At 41.9% G+C, this 16586-nt stretch overlaps 1 protein-coding gene across 12 annotated transcripts in view; it reads left to right on the forward strand.

Annotated features, from left to right (window-relative positions):
* TENM2 (teneurin transmembrane protein 2) overlaps window positions 1-16586 on the forward strand; it is a 1234499-nt gene that overhangs the window by 914028 nt on the left and 303885 nt on the right. For all 12 annotated transcript variants that reach the window (XM_053567520.1, XM_053567521.1, XM_053567522.1 and 9 more), the window contains one exon: window positions 6570-6804. In XM_053567520.1, coding sequence (XP_053423495.1) covers window positions 6570-6804 — 235 coding nt within the window. The remainder of the gene's footprint in view (window positions 1-6569; window positions 6805-16586) is intronic.

Below are 16586 nucleotides of genomic sequence, written 5' to 3' on the forward strand. Positions count from 1 at the left end.
ACCCATTCCCTTCCTCCCTGCATCTCCAGACGTTTGGCAAAGCACCTGTGGTCAGAGCAGGACAAGACACGCTGGGGCAGAGTGTGCCCTTGGTTCTGCCCTGACTGCTGCTCAGCCCTCAGGCCACTGAGGAAGGAGTTTGGGGAGGGCCTTTGGGAAGGTATGGAAAGTGATTGCACTGCAGTCTGGCTGTTCTGGCCTGTTTCTCCTGATTCATACAGCATCATGAAGCTATGCAGAGCTTGGAGGCAGGGGATTCCCTCCAATTTTTTGCAAGACGCAATTCTGCCATTTAAGCAAATGCACAAAGAAACAAGTTGAGCCACTTTCCCTCTGCATTTGCTGAGTGGACGTCTGGCGGGCAGGGGTGCTGCTCCTGCCCTCTGCGTTCCAGCCTGGGGAGGGGAGGTTGAATATGGCTGGGAGGGGAAGAGACCCTGGTATCCAGTATCAATTCTGCCACTTACTAAACTGTGTGACCTTGGGTCCCTTACTTAGCTTCCCTGAACCTCACTTACTGGATCTGGAAAATGGGCCTGATAAGTCACCTGCCCCATAGGAGTAAGTGGGAACACACTGAAACCATTTAGTTAAGGCACCTGACCCAGTTCCAAACACACAGGGAGAACTTAACTCATGGTAGCTGTGGTCAGTATTATTGTTTGGTTTTTATCAACATTGTTCATTTCATTTATGAAAATGGAACAGTTCTTAATTCCAAGTTTCGTTTTTGAGCTCTTATGTGCTTTTGAAACTCCCTGTATTGATACTCCTGTCACTTAGTCCCTCTGCCCTTCTGCAGGCTGAATTGAAAGGCAGAGGGGTCCAAGGATGTCTCCCTCCACAAGCTACAATCTCAAAGATCTGGGGACACTGGGGCCGACAGCACCCCAGGAAGTGCTAGTCACCTTCTCAGAGCCATAATTGCTGTGGCTACTATTACTGTTACCAGTCTGATTAATTATACCAAATAATAGCACGTCCTAATAATATTTATTAATAGCTGTCTGTATGCCAAGAATTGTGTTGGGTTTCTAATAGACATATTCTGATTTGACTCCCCTAACAACCATGAGGAAATAGACCCAGAAAAATACAGAAGATGCCCCCCAAAATGTAGACACATTTTAAGAAAGTAAAAAAACTATTTAAATTGTAATATACTTACTCTATACCAATAACATTTGTTATCTCATAGATTGTATCTTCTGTTTCTTGTAATTGCTGAAGTCAAACGTGACTTGAGCATTGCCATTTTAATGTAGTTTTTCCTTTCTTAAAACGTGCAGACGTTTTTTGGCGCCCTCATATGTACAGGTATGTGTAGGTATGTATGTAGATGCAGATACGGTCCCACACCTGGCAAGTGGTCGGGCAGGGTTTCAAAGCCAACCACCAGCCTGGCATTCTCCAACGGAATGTGTCCTTAGTTCTCACCAGAAGCTGTTATTCTTAAAAATCCTCACCCCTAATTCTCCTGGCTCTCATTCAAGGTCAAATTTGAACAGCTGCCAGTTTTCATCAACCAGAGGCTCCAAAGTCTCTGACAGCACCATCCCCACTTCTAGCATCTTTAAATTGCCATCAAGATGTCACTTGCTTCAAAAAGGTGGCTCGATGGAAGAGGGCAGTGTTTTTGTGGTTAATTTATCGTGTTGGGGTCTGAGGGGATTTATATTTTTCAAGACCAAAAATCACCCTAGGAATGAATAATTTATCAGCAGTTAGTCAGGCCCTTACTTTTATTTTCTTCTTTCATACATTGTATCATTTTGAATCACCAGGAAAAATTGATGAAGACTATGGCAAGGGACAATGATGAAGACTGTGGCACAGGACCAGGCTGCCTTAGTGTATCGGACTCAACCTAAATGCCTCCCCCAGCTGTTTATTTAGGCAGCGTGCAACAACAGTAGCCAACTGTTAACATTATTTCCTTAGCTCCCTTCAAAATTCTTCGGTTGTTATTTTAATGTGGACATCGGTTGTCTCCACATGCTGTTTGAGCAACTCTTATGTAGTCAACACAGGAGCTGGTACTCCAGCATGTTTAAGTTGCCACATCTAACTTAGTTGGAATTGCTATGGTTACCTAACAAAGCGGCACTGTTTTGGTTTGGTTTGGTTTTTTCCTTAAGTTTCTGCCGTCAACCAACAGGCATTTGGGAAGGACAGACTATGTGAATGGCCTCCCTGGCAAAATCAATTGGCAACAATTATCCTACAGAAAATCTACAAACAGAGGCATAGATTATCGGTAGCAGAACAACTGTAGTGCTCACTTAAGGACTTAGTTTTTAAATATACAGGAAACAACGTCTCTACCAATTCACTTGTCTTTTCTAGAAGGTTACCTGTACCTTCCCCAGCTTTCAGTAAAAGGAAACAATAAAACATTAGTGAAAACAATAATGCAATGTAACTACAAATAACTACGTAACATAAATGCTAATACACTTTATCCACCTAATAAGGATGCTATTAGTAGGTGAAAGGCAACTGTCATTCAAATATTGGTGCTGATCTGTTATATTGTACCTGATTCATATTGAGCTGAAAAGCCACACAGTACCTAAAAATAAAGTCCAGGTTCTCAGCTCAATATGAATCAGGTGTAATATAACAGATCAGCACCAATATTTTAATGATAATTGCCTTTCACATACTAATAGCGTCCTTATTAGGTGGATATACTATATTAGCATTATGTTACATAGTTATTTGTGGTTACATTGCATTATTATGTGATTTCATATATATGTGATAGAAGTGCTATTCTTAATATGTGCATTAATTAAAGCTAATAAATATAGAGAACTCACAGTGAACCTTAGGGTTCCTTTATCAAGCTGGGTTTATTCATTTGTGTTTCACGGTAGATTGAAGATGTTTGTTGCTTTGGAGAAGGGTTTTTCATGTATTTTGGCTCTTTGGAAAGCAAGAAAGCATGTTGCCAGCCATTGTTTGCATTTTTGAAGTAGAAAAACCTTCCCACCCAGCAAGTACGTTGGATGATTTTAATGAAAACTGGTAACTGCAAAGTGCTTGAGATCATCAGTTATAGAAAGGGTGTTTGTATCAGAGATGCATTACCCACGCTGAATACGAGGGTACCTGGAGTTAAGCTAGGAGTCGGACACATAACATATGGAGTCAGGAACATAAATGCACACATCCAGCTAGGTTAAGAGAGCAAAGATTGTTAACGGTGATGGCAAACCAGATAAACTACCCAAAAGCATTCAGCACTACTCATTTATTGTAAGGATACAGACTCAGTACCTTGGTTTGCTTTCAAAAGATATTAGACATCTGAAACATTATACAAAATCTTGACTTCTAAATTTTTGATAATATTCTGCTGGAGAATTGTCAGTCTACGACTTCTGCCAATATAGACAAGGTCTATGTAAATCTGGGCTCCTTGAGATTTGCAATCATGTGTTTCCCATCCTTTCCTCCCTGAAAGAACTGAAAAGTGTTCTGTGCACACAGTTCTTGGAACCCGGCCGCCCTCAGGCAGCATGTTCAGCACTTTACATTCTTCCTTCCTCTCTAACTTTCACAGCAACCCTAGCGGGTAGTTCAGAGCTGCTGTTCTCACCATTTGGCAGATGAGCAAGCTGAGAGTTAACGAAATGAAGTAGGACGCCCAGGTTCACACAACTAGGAAGTGGTAGGCTCAATCCTTGAACCCAGTTCTTTACATTTTCATCCCCTAACCCCCAGCTGAATGCCCCTTCTAGATGTTTCCACATCACTTTTTATACAACCCCGTGATAACATTTACCACCCCTGATTGTAATCATCTTTTCCTGCTATCTCCTGCCTAGCTGAAAAACACGACTATTGGATAGATAGATAAATGAGCAAATGTGATCAATGCCACAATGGAAATGAACAACAGTAATGAGGAGAATGGCTTCCAATACTGAGGATGCTGGATAATTTCTGTTTTCGTTACTATCGATAATTTGATTTATTTGCAGCTAAATAGCACGTTGCTCTCTAGTAAAGCAGAGGGAGTGGGGAATTTATTATAGTATTCTTCCATCTCCCCCAGGAAGCTAGGCCTTCTCTTTAGGAGAAATAGACAGGGAACGTGACCTCTCTTTGGAAAACTCATAACCCATTTGATTTGGAACACACCACGTAACACCCACATCAGTGCTTCCCCTCGCCCTGAGGAGCGCCCCTGCGTATCATCAACACACAGGCAGCCGCAGGGATTCTGCCCCCGCAGAACCCGATGGACAAAGCAGGACCACACAAGCTGGGGTCAAGGAGAACTTAGCTCAGGGTGAATGGGCAGGAAGCCGCAGGGTCTGCAATCCCGTTTAGGGAATTTCGTCCTTCCCATGGCCTCTTTGTACTCTGGGAGAGTGTGTGGTCTGAAGAGCTGAGGGTGGGGGCCCGGGCAGAGGGAGATGGAAAGTTAAGGCTTGGGGCTGGGGAGGGCAGGTTCTCACTTGTACACTGACTCACCTTGTCTTCTCCGGGCAAGTCTCGTCATTACCTAACTAATAAGGAATAATGATACCACTTGGATGGGCGCAGAGGAGGGGGAAAGAAAGGCACAAGAATTCATTAACCGCGTGCGAAGGGCTTCGATAGCATCTGAAGGATCATTATTACATCATTTCACCCCCTCTTCCCACCGCTTTCCACTAATACAAGACAGAGAAATGCTAAATAACTATGTAATAATACATTACTAGACAGACAACAATGCCAGCAAATATAATAGCCTGCTACAGCTATGAAACTCCCCCAAAGATATATTTAAAATGTCACGGATGCATAATGTAAAATAGGAATTGCAGGTTCATTGGGAGGACACGATTTAAAATCCACACGACTGTACAGTGGCGTTTCACACTGGGTTTTAGTTTTAGTTCTCTTTTTCTGAACATTAAAAAATAAAAATAAAAAATCTCCAGTAATTTCAGCTCAGAGACGCAAACTTCGAGAATTGTTTCCTCCGTATTTTTCCTTCTGGTCTCTGCCGGTCACGACGCTCTCCAAACCTGGTATCTTCCTGAGGTGCAGTCTTTCACTCAGAATTTTTCCACAGCCCTCACGGGAACCCTAGAATGTAGATTACACCTTTTGGAGATGTAGCCCTGGCCACATAAGGAGACAAGTAGTTGAAATTTGTGTCAAATTGCTTGTATAAATGACTTGAGCCAACTTCTTAAAGCCAGGACAGCAGGGGCTGAGGATTTTAAAAGTTGGCAGGGGCCAAAATGAGTAGGCTCAGCAGTCACCCGGTGAGTTGCCAGCCCTGACTGCAAGCTTCAAAAAATAAACTTTCTCAAAGGACACAAATTAAAAGTCATGTTTCAGCATCCATTAAAACGAAATTATAGGGCGGCACCTGTGGCTCAAAGGGGTAGGGCGCCAGCCCCATATGCCGGAGGTGGCGAGTTCAAACCCAGCCCTGGCCAAGAACTGCAAAAAAAAAACCCACGAAATTATAGGCTTATGTGGCATAGTGAACTACTTTCATTTTCATTATGCTTACAATATTTCACTTCGTAGATTGAGAATTGGTTGCTAGGAAAACCTTGTGTGGAGTTGTCAGAGATAGTGATATTTACAAGGGGATATTTATAGAGGGAGAGTTTTCCTTTGTTCATTTTTTTTCCTGCAGAAGATGTTGTTATTTAAAAAAAAAAAAAAGTGCAGTTTGGAGTAAGGGTCATAGTTCAAAAACATCTGTCCTGACCTCTGAAGACAGAGCCCTCCGGGTTCATCTCTCAGAGGAGAAAAGGTAGCAACCCATGGATCTGAGCATGCTCACGGGGGTGCTTTGTTGGCTCTCAGTTATTTTTTTAAATATATATGTATATTTTATACGTAATACACATGTATATACAAATGTGTGTGTGCACACAAGCTCGCATATATTTATTTGGGGTTGTCAACATTTTAAAAAATAGAAAATTTTATCTTAAAGTCCAGATCTTCAGCTTTTCTAGAGAAACTAGATGATATGGCTGCCTTGAGCCCTCACTTATTCCCAAATTGGCCTGGTGCTAAGCAAGGGCTATTCCCTCCCCTCCCCAGCCCAGCTCCGTCTGAAGTTGGCCCACTGTACTCGCCTGCTGAACGGCCCCTCCGGGTGTTTAAATTTGCTACTCCCTCACCTAGCTTGTACTGCATTCTTATTACCTTTAAGAGATGAAATATTTTGTAAAGAATGTGTACATCATACTGGTTTACCAAGAAATGCAATGGGACTTGTTACAACAAGGACCAGCTTTGAATGCCCTGTTACTGTCATCGCAGTATTAACACGTTTCAAGTCATTCCTCTGCCCAGCACTGAGCAACCTGGTTTTGCCAAAGTGGTATCTCCTTATTCTTTGTCTGATGTTCATGAATAAAGGCAAATTGAAGCCTATTGTAACTATCTGTGGGCTACTTTCTGCCATCTCATCTGTCTCTCTGTAGCTTGTAGCTTTCAGCAATTGTCAACGCATGGACCTGGGTTCCAAGCCCTCCTCCAAGGGCCTGAGACTGGAATCTGCAGATGCTGATGGCTGTTTCTCCTTCCTCTCTTTTCAGGCCCTCCAAACCACCACAGCCAGTCAACTCTGCGGCCCCCTCTCCCACCCCCTCACAACCACACGCTGTCCCATCACCACTCGTCCGCCAACTCCCTCAACAGGAACTCACTGACCAACCGGCGGAGCCAGATCCACGCCCCGGCCCCGGCACCCAATGACCTGGCCACCACACCGGAGTCCGTTCAGCTTCAGGACAGCTGGGTGCTAAACAGCAACGTGCCACTGGAGACCCGGTAAGCCCCATCCCAGACTCACATGGAGTCACACTCTGCCATCGCCTTACCCTGAGTCACCACGCAGAGCCGCTGGGTGTCTCAGGTCCTACTTGGAAAGACATTCTGGGCATATATAATGAGACAAGTCTAACACCTCCCTGCTCTCCTGGTAATTCGACCCTGGACAGTAGGTTGACAGGTCTTTCTTTGTTCACATGTGTCTCCTTTTAAAGCTTGTTTACTTTCTTCGACAGCTCTTGTGTACCCAACTAATAGAATTAGCATAACATATTTTTCCTCAAAGGCTCATGGGAAACATGCGTATAACGGTATATTGACTGAAAGCCACTGATAAATTATGCATTTGGCCTTTCTTGAAGTAATAAATAAAAGCTCATTTGAAATTAAGTGTTTGGGGAGACCTTGAGAAACAATCCCTGATTTGAAACCGACAGAAGTATAATTTTAATTTCTATTTCCTCCAACATGCAGTCTCATTCTAATCCCTCCTGTACATACTCACAGCTTGATGCCTGTGGGGCAAACAATAGTGTCTAAAAACAAACAAGAGAAAAGGGGCCGCACTCGTGTGAGGAGGGAAGAGTTTGGAAATGATCGCCAGGCTCTGTTTCATATTGCCTCTGCTTCTGTCCTTTTTTTCACCTTCACATCTGGTCTTCCAAAACCACCCGCTCGCTCCTTAATGACCTGAAAGAAGAGCCATCGGTCATGGCGTGGCAGGTTGCAGCGCAGTTGACAGCCGAGGCTGTGAGTGGGCTGGCCAATATGGAAACAGCCTTGCCGCTCCCTCCCCAGACATTTTCCTGGTCCATGTGCTCCAATTGTTACCGTTGCCTTGTCCTGAAGAACCACAAAGACTAAACAGAGAGAGGGGCTCCTTCATACCGACCCTTCAAAAAGTTCTCAAGTGGATTTTAAACTTTAATAACTTAAGGTTTGAGGAAAGACAGAAATAATCTGTAATCTTTCTGATAATGGCTGGTGAATTTTCTGCACATAGCTGGAGGCCATTTTGAAATCCATAGCATGTGAGGTTGTCTCTTATCTATAATATTTTTTGGTCTCTTTCGTAAGATCTTGAACATTAACGTGTTATCCATCCTTGTCACTGTCACCACCCCAAACTTTATTTAGTTTTATTTTCTGACAATTTAGGTTATTTTTAACCATGCCTGCAATGTTAACCTCTAAATTTTCAAATATGGGAAGTCAATAAAAACTATGAATATGTATTATCATATATATAATAGGTGCATTTAAACATCTGCTCTGATAGAGAAATCCACTGGTGCGCTTGCAGCTTTGCTGGAAGCTGGTTGATCAGCCAGGCTTGACTCAGGATAGTCATGGTTGAGGATGTTCTTAAAGGCTGGATAAAATTTTCTGTCTTTTTCTTGCCCATATTTGTGGACTGCTACAGAGTTCGTTGGGCACTGGTCAGCATATTTTTACCTTAACAGACTATTATCTGAAAAATCGTTTCTGGATAGAAAGGCTACATATTATACACCAGATGAAAACGGAGAAAAAGAAAGAAAAGAAAGGAAAGAGGAAGTGCAGTGGCTGTTGGATAAAGAGAGGGAAAGCAGAAAAGAAGAGGTCCACGGTCACCATTCACAGTCGGTTTTTATTGTGTACTTTATATTTGCTAAACAGTAATACTTAACACGCATTATCTCATTCAAGTCGGAAAACAATCCCATGAGATAGGAACAGATTTCTTTGTTTTTTTGCTTTTCCATTTTTTTTTAACTTTATTCAAATTAGTATGAGGGTACAATATTTAGGTTACATTGTTCTCACTTTAAGAAGAGCTTTCTATTTTAAGGATACAGAATGTAGGTAGAGAGGGGCATAGTAACCTGCAAGAAATCTACAACTTCAGGGAGGTACTAAATTATTCATATGAACCGCACAGATAGAATGCTGGTGGTTCCAACACACAAAAGAAGGTGGTAAAATGTCTGATGAGTGAACAACCACAAATCTACATTGATTGACCCAATTGTTACATTTATGGAGGGGGGGCAGATCCATCCAAGCGTTCTTTGCGAGGAATCTTCCCTTGGTGTTAAAAACACATATAACACAGAAACATATCTTCCATCTCCCAAAGTAATCCAGTTTTCCAGGAAATTTATTTTGCACACTCGTTTGTAATAAAGTATCCTCTCGACAAACTTCTGCTAGACAAGCCCAACAAATTCAAGCAGACCGCTCTTGTGCTTTTCTGAAGTAAGCTCTTCCGGATCTGTAGAGTCCTTCTTCCAATCCTTTGGATTCCTGGCATTTCTCCAAGGATTAGGACTTCTCAGTGATGATTTTAGAAGAAGCAAGTTAAAGTCAACATTTGGTGGGGAGATAGGATTGCCAAAACGCCTATCAGAAGCAGAAAGCAAGTGAGACAATACCTACAGATGCTTTGATATGTGAACCCTTGAAGAGCCTAGGATTAGGACGTGTAAGGCCTTGGGATGGAGCTATTACTGGAAATGAAATACAGGTTATTTTCAAATATTGGCAAATATTTGAAACTTCATTCATGGAACTGACCACGTAGAACTTGAATGGGCCAACCAGTCTTACATGTGAAAACTTCAGCAGTTGTCCACAGAATTATTGAAATTTATGATTCTCTTTTAAATATTATTAATTCAGTCACTTATTAGTAAATATTTACTGAGTCATTTGTATATGCCAAGGGCTATATTAGGGACTTGGAGAGATAAAGATTACAACCTGTATATTTCTCTTAACGCTCATCCAACCTACAGAAGGAGGTGGGCACATAAACAAAAATGTGGTGCAGTGTATTACAGTGCATACAATAACAGAAGTCTAAAAGTTACAGTGATTGTATAGTGCTTTTTTTTTTTTTTTTTTTTGGTTTTTGGCTGGGGCTAGGTTTGAACCCACCACCTCTGGCATATGGGACTGGCGCCTGTATAGTGGAAAAAGTGACTAACTCTCCCAGAAAGATCAAGAAATGTTTCATAGCTGAAGAGCTGCTTGAGCTGGGTTTTGAGAGATGAATAGGAGTTCACCCAGTACATAAGAAAGATCAAGGACTATAGCATATTATTTGTTCTTATTCCCTGCTAGTTTCTCATATAGTCTTCTCAACAGAGAATTGAACAAATTTACTCCTTAAAATGTTAAACTATTGTGAGTTTAATGGTGTCATTTTCTTAGCCACAGAAACTATATGTGTAGGAGTTCTTTTTTTTTTTTTTATTTTTAGGGGTATGATGCCACACTAAGATTCTCATTCCTATCTTTCATACCAGATAAGAACTGGTTGATCTGGCTCAGCGCCCGTAGCCCAGTTGTTAGGGCACCGGCCACATACACCATGGCTGGAGGGTTCAAACCCAGCCCGGGCAGGCTAAACAATAATGACAACTACAACAACAAAAATAGCCAGGTGTTGTGGCAGGTGCCTGTAGTCCCAGCTACTTGGGAGGCTGAGGCAAGAGAATCGCTTAAGCCCAAGAGTTTGAGGTTGCCGTGAGCTGTGATGCCATGGCACTCTACCAAGGGAGACATAGTGAAACTCTGTCTCAAAATAAAAACTGTTTGATCACATCCAGGAGAAAGAACTATTAAAAGTAAGGCATTCTGGCGGCACCCATAGCTCAAAAGGTACAGCACCGGCCACATACACAGAGGCTGGACGGTTTGAACCCTGCCTGGGCCAGCTAAAACAATGACAACTACAACAACAGCAACAAAAATAGCCGAGCTTTGTGGCAGGCACCTATAGTCCCAGCTACTTGGGAGGCTGAGGCAAGAGAATCGCTTAAGCCCAAGAGTTTGAGGTTGCTGTGAGCTGTGACGCTGCAGCACTGTACCCAGGGTGACAGCTTGAGACTATCTCAAAAAAAAAGGTAAGACATTCTGTAATTCTCTAGGCTGATCACGATTTAATCACCAATCATGAAACTACAGTGGTCATTTACAAAGAGTTTCACCACCTTTACTCTTGTTAATTCAGATTTCTGGACAGCTTGGAAGAATTTTGTAACTCTCACAGGTAATAAGCAGGCATTCTGCCGCCCTGGAAGGCCAAGCAAGCCTGGAGTGTTTCTTTAGAGGGGGGGAACCGGCCGTGGCCTCCCTGCATCACTCTTTCAATGTCCTCATCAGTCTTACCAAGGCAGATTAGATCTTTTCTGAACTATATTTTTCCATTTCTATGACAAGTAGACTGGGAGGGGCTGATTAGGGAGGAATAGCCAGAAAATAGGACTATACAAATTTGTAATTTAGCAAAAGACAAAAAAAAAAAAAAGGCATATAAGGGAATTCCTATATCAATGAAATAAAAGAACCATGCATATGCACTTACACTATCAAAAGCAGTCAATTTGTGTATCTTCATAATTCATATTATGATCAAACCAACAAATATAAAGCAGAAAGTAATTGCAAGCAGCCTCTACTGTCCTTTCTAAAGTAATGTGTTACAAAAATCACACTACCCATCACCTTCCCCCCAGCCTATTCACAGAAGATTTTGAACAAAGTCCTCTTGCAATTCTTGGTTGCTATCACCCATTTCCTCCTTCCTCTGCTAAAAGTGACAAGGTGCAGAATCTTCCTGGTCAGCTGCTTCTTTGGGAGTTCCTGAAGTCAGCTACTCTTGTCTAAAACAGTAGAAAGTAGCTCAGTGACAGATCCGAACTTTCCTTCCTTTGTGTGTTTTGCTGAAGCAAGCGTCTCTCTCTGTGAATCTATCTAGGCAGCAAGTCACCAAAGAGAATCCCTTAGCAGGACAAAACTTCTGCATTTACTTTTGTACTAAAATATTAGAAGCCCTCATTTTAATCATCAAGCTCCTTAAGCTGCAAGTTTGTAAGTTGCTTTTCATAATAGTCCTCTATTATTCATTCCAGGAATATCCGTGAAAACCTACCATGTGCCAGGCACTGGGGGCTCAGCAAAGAGGGAGAAAAACAAAATCTCTGCTCTTAACGGAGATTCCAGGCAAGATGTACACAGAACATGAACAAATGATTATACAAATGCCCCTTACACCATGACAAATCTAGAAAGTTCCATAAGACATATAAAAAACATGAGCAGCACCTGTGGCTCAGTGAGTAGGGCACTGGCCCCATATACCTAGGGTGGCAGGTTCAAACCCAGCAGCCAAACTGCAACAAAAAATAGCCAGGCGTTGTGGCAGGTGCCTGTGGTCCCAGCTACTCGGGAGGCTGGGACATGAGAATCGCCTAAGCCCAGTCGGAGGTTGCTGTGAGCTATAACGCCACTGCACTCTATGAAGGGCAACAAAGTGAGACCTCTGTCTCTAAAAAAAAAAAAAAAAGACATATAGAAAACCCAGACCCAGCTGAGCTGAGCCCTATAGACAAGTGGTACTAATCAGACTTAAAGAGTATTTTAGATGACAAAACCAAGGGTCAGGTGTGAGGGAAAAAAAAAAACAAACAGTAATGTACCAAGAAGAGAAAGCAAACTAGAAGATAGGCCAAGCCAAAGTAGCATAAGGGTGGGGACTGTGGTTTTGGACTCTACCCCAAGGACAATTAAAAGTCACTGAGGCATTTTAAGCAAAGAGTAAAATAGTAAGACATACCTATGTTGTTTTGTTTTTAATGATGGCAGCAGACATATGATACATGGACTGAGGGGGCAAGTTAGGGTGGAAGGTGTCTGCAAGGCCAAAGAATCAGTTTGGAGACTATTAAGTCTGAAATGATGATGAAAAGTGGTGTGCCAAATAACCGGGCATTGTGGTGGGCACCTGTAGTCCCAGCTACTTGGGAGGCTGAGGCAAGAGAATCACTTAAGCCCAAGAGTTTGAGTTTGCTGTGAGCTGTGATGCCACAGCACTCTACCGAGGGTGACATAATGAGACTCTGTCTGGAAAAAAAGTGGTAAGGATGATGGTGCTGAGTTTTCCAAGATACCTGGTATACTTTGAAAGTAGAGTTGGCAGAAATTAACGATCACTAGGATGCAAAGATGAAGGTGAGGATTCTTCATGAAAGTTTTGCTCAGGTGTCTGGGTGAAGAGTGATATCATTTACTAAAGAGTAAGTTTTGTAGCGGAAACCAAAAGTTCAGTTTGGGACATGTCAAATGAATGCTGCAACAAAAGGTGTAAGTATAGTAATTGGCCAGACTTATTTTGATTCTAAAATAATATGTGTATAACACAGAAAAGCTTTCCATTTACAAATAACAGCTTATTTAGCATATCCAAAGCTCTCAGGAATTGCTTTTTCTGTTTAAAAAAAAAAAAAATCTATCCAGAAATTTTCTTAAATTTTTTCTACATGATTATATGGGTCCATAAATCTTCGTCAAATACTTTTTGCTTGGCACTTAGCTTTACATACAGGATCCCATCCAATCCCCTAAACCCTTCCGTTAGGTATATGTTACCATCCCTATTTAAACTGGAAAGAAACTAAGGCTTGGAGAGATTAAGTTACTTACACATCACCCAATTCATAAACGGCAGAGCTGGGATCTGAACCTGGGTCTACCTGATTCCGTGTCTCCTGCTGTTAACCACAACGCGCTATCGCGGAAGTAGAAGAAAAAACACTATGCACGTTCTGATGGCAAACAACAAATTAATTTACCTCGGCCATGAAAATGAAGTCAATGTGTTATCAGTGACATGAGGCGAGAAATGATCTATAGGATGACCCTCAGCCTGTTACTGGACGTAGAATTAGTCATTGTCAAAATCATAAGCCGAGCAAGATGTAAAGGACCCTTCCCTGTAGCTCTGAGGAATTGCTGGCAACCCAGGCTGGTAAATCTGAGGCCTCGCTGCTCCATGGTGGCAGCACATTGAATGTGTGTGAGCTGATTGGCAGGGAGAAATGGAATGCTCTGCATATTATAAAACGTAAGCGCAGATCAACACTGAGGGAATGAGACGCCACAGCTACTTTTTTAGCCCTGTGATTTGTCGGGCTTTTTTTCTTTTCTTTTCTTTTTTTTTTTTTTAACTTCCAAACAGGGCTCTTAGCAGATTGGTAGGAGAAAGCCAAACAGCTGTAGGCACCGTGGCTGACCATTTGGGCATCCTTGAATACCATGGTTGTTCCTGTTAGCAGGAAGGAAGGCAAATGCTCTGAAAAAGAATTGAGAATGTTAGGCTTGATGAGTCGTATCTAAGGAATCTAATTTTGGTATCAGAATTTAAAAAAAAAAACCACACTTTTTGTCATCAAGATGATGTAATTTTAGCCTAATCTGGATGCTTTAATGGGAGCACATGTTTGAGAATCGAGATTCCAGACCTTCCGTCAGTAAGGTTTTCAGAGAGAAGAGACAAGATTGTTGAAACATCTTCACCGTACTGAGTCCAAAGACGATTCCAAACTTGTTCTCAGATTGATTTTTCTACCTAAGGCTTAATTTTCTGACAGAATCACTGACAAGCTTGATCTTTAGAATATTAAACCAGAGCAACTTGTTTGCTCTTTTGGTTTGTTTTTTAATGTTTTTGAGAGAGGTTTAAAACAAGAATTCATTCCGAGTGAACCAAATGCATTGAAGCACTTTCAGATCAATAGGCAGCTTGACTTCTGCATATTGCAAAACATTATGCCCCCTCTAAATTCTCATCAGAGGCAACATGGAAATTAATGAGACCTTTAGGTTAGCCTTTCAAGCTCAGCCTTATTTTATGGCTTTACCTTGCCTTTTTGACACCATGATCCCGCCTGGCCACCAGCAGCATTTCACGTTGCAGTGCACTTTAATTTTGCAGTTTTCTTAGTCTTCCTTGGAAACTGGCAGCTTATTAATCTCAATAACTGAGCTACTCAATAGGCAAGCTCACCAATGAGAAAACAGCCTTTTGGCTGGTGTCTTTTTTTCCCCTTGGAAGATAGAAATAGGGGGGTTAGTTGTTGGATGCAGGCAAGGGTGGTAGCAGAGAAAAAAGCTAGTCCGGAGGGGCACCTCATCCCCCACATCGCTTTCTGACAATTGGCAGGAAAATAAAACAGAGCCCAGTCGAATCCTGCTCTGCAATTTATGGCTTGTGTTAAACACACTCATACCCATTAATAAGAAAATAAATAAAGTGTTGTGGCATTCATGCGAATTACAAGGTATATTTAGAAGGAAATGAGTCTCTGGGAGGCCAAGGCAGGTGGATTGCCTGAGCTCAGGAGTTCAAGACCAGCCTGAGCAAGAGTGAGGCCCCGTTTCTACTAAAAATAGAAAAACTAGCCAGGCATTCTGTTGGGCACCTGTAGTCTAAGCTACTCGGGAGGCTGAGGCATGAGGATCACTTGAGCCCAGGATTTTGAAGTTGCTGTGAGCTGTGACACCATAGCACTCTACCCACGGTTACAAAGTGAGACTCCGTCTCCAAAAGAAAGAAGGAAAGAAGTATTACATTGTACTCCAGACTGTTCCAGCCTCCTCTTGGCATGGTTTGCAAACTTGGAAGCATCCTTGAAAGTGGAAATACCCAAGGAGAAGCTGGCCTTTTAAAATTTGGCCCTTTCTGTAAAATTAAAAACCATCGGAAGACTTGAAGTTCTTACTTGCAAGATGCCACAACTAAGCCTGTAGGTCAAAAGAACTTTGATTTAAAAAAGAAAGAAAGAAAAGAAAAATTCATCTTGTAGCAGCCAGAACCATGGGGACCCAATTACGAATTGAGGCCACCTCCTGGCCGTGCATTGGAAGAGCAGGCCTCAGCCCTGAGTCTGTGTAAATGTGGAAGACTGGGGTTAAGTTCACAGTTAAAAAAAGCCAAATATTTCCATCTCTGTCTGTGGGCTTTCACCCATTCAGCTAATATCAACTCCCATTCAGCTAATATCAACTGTCATTCCCTCAGGGCATTTTCTGAAGTTTTCCCAGAGGATATTTTATCTGGCTCAGACAGGGAGAAACTTGATGAAGTGCAAGTCCTTTCTAATTCTGGAGCCCTAGTGATCCTTTTCTTTTCACGGGAGCCAGATAAGGCCCGGGCAGCATTTCTCCCAGGCGGGGGAAGTAGGCTCTGCAACTTTTCTGAAGGCTCCTTTGATTTATTAGTCTTGGCTTCACTTGTTTTTGTAAGTTGGGATCTTGCGTCTCCAGAATTACAAACTGTCACCAGGTACTCAGCTGGTTTGCTCAGCTGAAGCTGCATCATTTAGATTATATGGGAGTGTTTAAGAAACTTTTCTCAGCTAGCTTTTTTTGTCTCCAAAACCCACCAAGCAATTTGGGATCATTCTGCAAATTTTGTTTGCAAATACTCATTTTCAAAGGTGACGGTGGTGCTGTACATGAAGAATCACCATCAAAACCATGTGTTTTAAAAATCTCTCATAAAACGATTTCTTGCTCAGAATAACTGTTCAGGAGTCAGCAGATAACCCCAGTTTCTGTCTTCAGTACTTAAATTGTGTGTGCCTTCTATCTCAAAAGAGAATGAATACCAATTCTTTTCTATTTGTTAAATTGTATTTCAATTTGTTAAAGCTTCAGTTGGGTACAAGTGTTCATGAGTTTACTTCTCAACAATTAGTACTCCTCTGAAGATGTTGCATGCCAGAGATATGAGATTTAAAATTTACTTTGTTTAATTATTAGAACGAATGGATTGAAAATCCTACACTGAAGAAAGTTGGAAAATGTCTTTCTCGCTCAGATAAGAATTTAAAATGAAAAGCTTAATCTTAGAGGCTCCTTAATTTCTCATCAACCCAGATCCTGTCTGCTGTGCTTGGGATCGTGTGATGAGAGGACAGAGGGAGATATTAGGCCCATTGGAACAGGCAGTGGGA

This window comes from Nycticebus coucang, chromosome 17 (assembly GCF_027406575.1).
Source record: "Nycticebus coucang isolate mNycCou1 chromosome 17, mNycCou1.pri, whole genome shotgun sequence".
In the NCBI taxonomy this organism is placed as follows: domain Eukaryota; kingdom Metazoa; phylum Chordata; class Mammalia; order Primates; family Lorisidae; genus Nycticebus; species Nycticebus coucang.